The sequence below is a fragment of the Macaca thibetana genome, chromosome 4 (assembly GCF_024542745.1).
Source record: "Macaca thibetana thibetana isolate TM-01 chromosome 4, ASM2454274v1, whole genome shotgun sequence".
NCBI classification, from domain to species: Eukaryota; Metazoa; Chordata; class Mammalia; order Primates; family Cercopithecidae; genus Macaca; species Macaca thibetana.
The window spans coordinates 107,723,908-107,726,566 of record NC_065581.1 but is presented as its reverse complement, the minus strand read 5'-3'; the positions used below and the strand labels follow the sequence as shown (position 1 = coordinate 107,726,566).

The window sequence follows — 2,659 nt, the reverse complement described above, 5'->3', positions numbered from 1 at the left end:
GCAGATGTGACAGCAGCTTGAGAGCCAGAACTGGGGACCAAGGCATGGTCCACGAGGGAGGCCGGGCCGGCTGTGGGTGCTCCAAGCATCCGCAAGGTTACAGCACACAGCAGAGCTCCAGAAGGAGCTTAGAACGCCATTTTGCTCTTAGCGTTCATAACCAGCAGCAGTGGAAGCAGTTCAGAAGCAAACCTTCTCCAGAAACAAGATGAGGCTGGTCTTCTCTGCTTCCTCTTTAAAAAATTAAACTTGGAGGAAGCCCTGAAGGGTCAAAAGGAATACAAAAGCAAAGGCTATTTTCTTTTTTTTTTTTTTCTTCTTTCATTCGTTCCTTCCTGTTTCTTTCTTTCTTCCTCTCATTTTTGTTTTTCTTTTTTAAGAGCGAGCGGCTCTGCGGTGGCGGTTTGGGGTAGGCGCCGCCGAGGTGAGGGCGTCTCGCCTCCCGCGCGCCGGTAGATTGGTTGTTTCATTATGGATGGAGGGGATGATGGTAACCTTGTTATCAAAAAGAGGTTTGTGTCTGAGGCAGAACTAGATGAACGGCGCAAAAGGAGGCAAGAAGAATGGGAGAAAGTTCGAAAACCTGAAGATCCAGAAGAATGTCCAGAGGAGGTTTATGACCCTCGCTCTCTGTATGAAAGACTACAGGAACAGAAGGACAGGAAGCAGCAGGAGTATGAGGAACAGTTCAAATTCAAAAACATGGTAAGAGGCTTAGATGAAGATGAGACCAACTTCCTTGATGAGGTTTCTCGACAGCAGGAACTAATAGAAAAGCAACGAAGAGAAGAAGAACTGAAAGAACTGAAGGAATACAGAAATAACCTCAAGAAGGTTGGAATTTCTCAAGAGAACAAGAAGGAAGTGGAAAAGAAACTGACTGTGAAGCCCATAGAAACCAAGAACAAGTTCTCCCAGGCAAAGCTGTTGGCAGGAGCTGTGAAGCATAAGAGCTCAGAGAGTGGCCACAGTGTGAAAAGACTGAAACCAGACCCTGAGCCAGATGACAAGAATCAAGAGCCCTCATCCTGCAAGTCTCTCGGAAACACTTCCCTGAGTGGCCCCTCCATCCACTGCCCCTCTGCTGCAGTCTGTATCGGCATCCTCCCGGGCCTGGGCGCCTACTCTGAGAGCAGCGACTCCGAGTCCAGCTCAGACAGCGAAGGCACCATCAATGCCACCGGAAAGATTGTCTCCTCCATCTTCCGAACCAACACTTTCCTCGAGGCCCCCTAGTTTCTCTGTCCTTACACAGGGAGCTCCTCCCCAAGGGTAGATTGGACCGTTCATGCTGCCTTCGGGCATTACGTCTCAAAAAAAAAACTCCTTTGCCTGCATCCTGTGCACAACATGACACTTTTAACCAAACCAATCTAAAAATGTGCCAGAATCCACCTGTGGCCCGAATTGTGTTTGGTTTCTCTTTCTACTGCAGTGCACATGAGCAAACCTATCCCGCTGCCACTTTCCTCACTGATATTGGGAGGAGGGCAAGGCCCAGCTGAAGTTCCACTAAAAATGCCCTAGGAGAATAGGCACCGGCTGGCTTGCCAAAGGGTTTGGGTTTTATTGCTTTCTGTTTTTTTCTTTTCCTGACAGCACAAAGAAGTAAGGGCAGTTATAAGTAAGAAGTAAGGTGTTATTTAAACATTCTATTGTAGGTGAACGTGTTGTTTGGTTCTACTGCATTGTGGAGCATGCGGGGGAAGAGAACTGACCCAGGTGATGAAATGGAGCCCTTCCCTGGAACTAACCAGTCCTTGATGTTGTGTGACTAAGTAAAGATGATAAACCCCATCTGCTGGGGGTGTCACTTCACACTCGGCATGCATTGTGAAAGCTTTCCACACCCTTGGCCATTCTCTCTCCCCTCTTTATCCAACCCCGTTTATGCAGGAAGGGACTGCTAACAAGAAAGCTTCCATCTCAGACCTTTTCTCTGCCTGGGAAATTATTTTATGTTTGTTTTTGAAATAAAGGATTTAGTTTAAGATTCTAAAAAAAAAAAAAAAAAAAAAAAAAAAAATTTAACTTGAAGGGGGCAAGAGCTGTTACATCCTCAAGGCTTTTGCTTTCTACCTACCTCTTCCCGTTATGAAGGATTGGTGATTCAGGAATACTTCCACATTCTGTTAACATGGAGGAGAGAGAAGGGACTCTGGTTCCACCAGCCATTACTGCTAAAACAGGGCTCAAGGGGTCGCCGACACCAGCATTCTTCTCACTGAGGAAGCAAGGTTGAAAGAAAACAGAAAGATGGCCCCATTGGAAAAAGAACAGAAAATGTTTACAATGAAGTGGGATGTAAAGGTAGAAAGTAGAAGGAAAGAAACACAAGAAAATTAAAATGCGCTTGTAAAACTGTGAACTACATTATGCTATATTACCAGTAACTTTAGTGACTGCTCACTTAGGAACGCTTTTCTTTTGCAAGAAAAACAGAGCCAGCTCTTTCTTAGTTGAATAATAACAGACAGAATGTTAAAGCCTGGATTGTGTTTCTTGGTTTTTAACATTGTTTATATTTGTTATTTGTATATGTTAATACATAAGTAGATTTTAAATAAATCCTACCTGGGAACCATTTTTAGAAATTTGGGGTTTTTGGTTTTTTTTTTTTTTTTGACAGTTCTATATTTAGCTAGACTGTTGAACTCGG

At 44.4% G+C, this 2,659-nt stretch overlaps 1 protein-coding gene across 1 annotated transcript; it reads left to right on the top strand.

The window, feature by feature from the left end:
* The first annotated feature begins 252 nt into the window (after positions 1–252).
* Positions 253–1,825, top strand: LOC126952351 (PSME3-interacting protein-like). The gene has a single exon (XM_050786811.1). The coding sequence runs from the start codon at positions 472–474 to the stop codon at positions 1,234–1,236; it is 765 nt and encodes a 254-aa protein (XP_050642768.1). The 5' UTR covers positions 253–471; the 3' UTR covers positions 1,237–1,825.
* The last annotated feature ends 834 nt before the right edge of the window (positions 1,826–2,659 follow it).

Coding starts and splice junctions, on each gene's coding strand:
- LOC126952351 (XM_050786811.1), top strand. CDS start 472: ATGGATGGAGGGGATGATGGTAACCTTGTTATCAAAAAGAGGTTTGTG.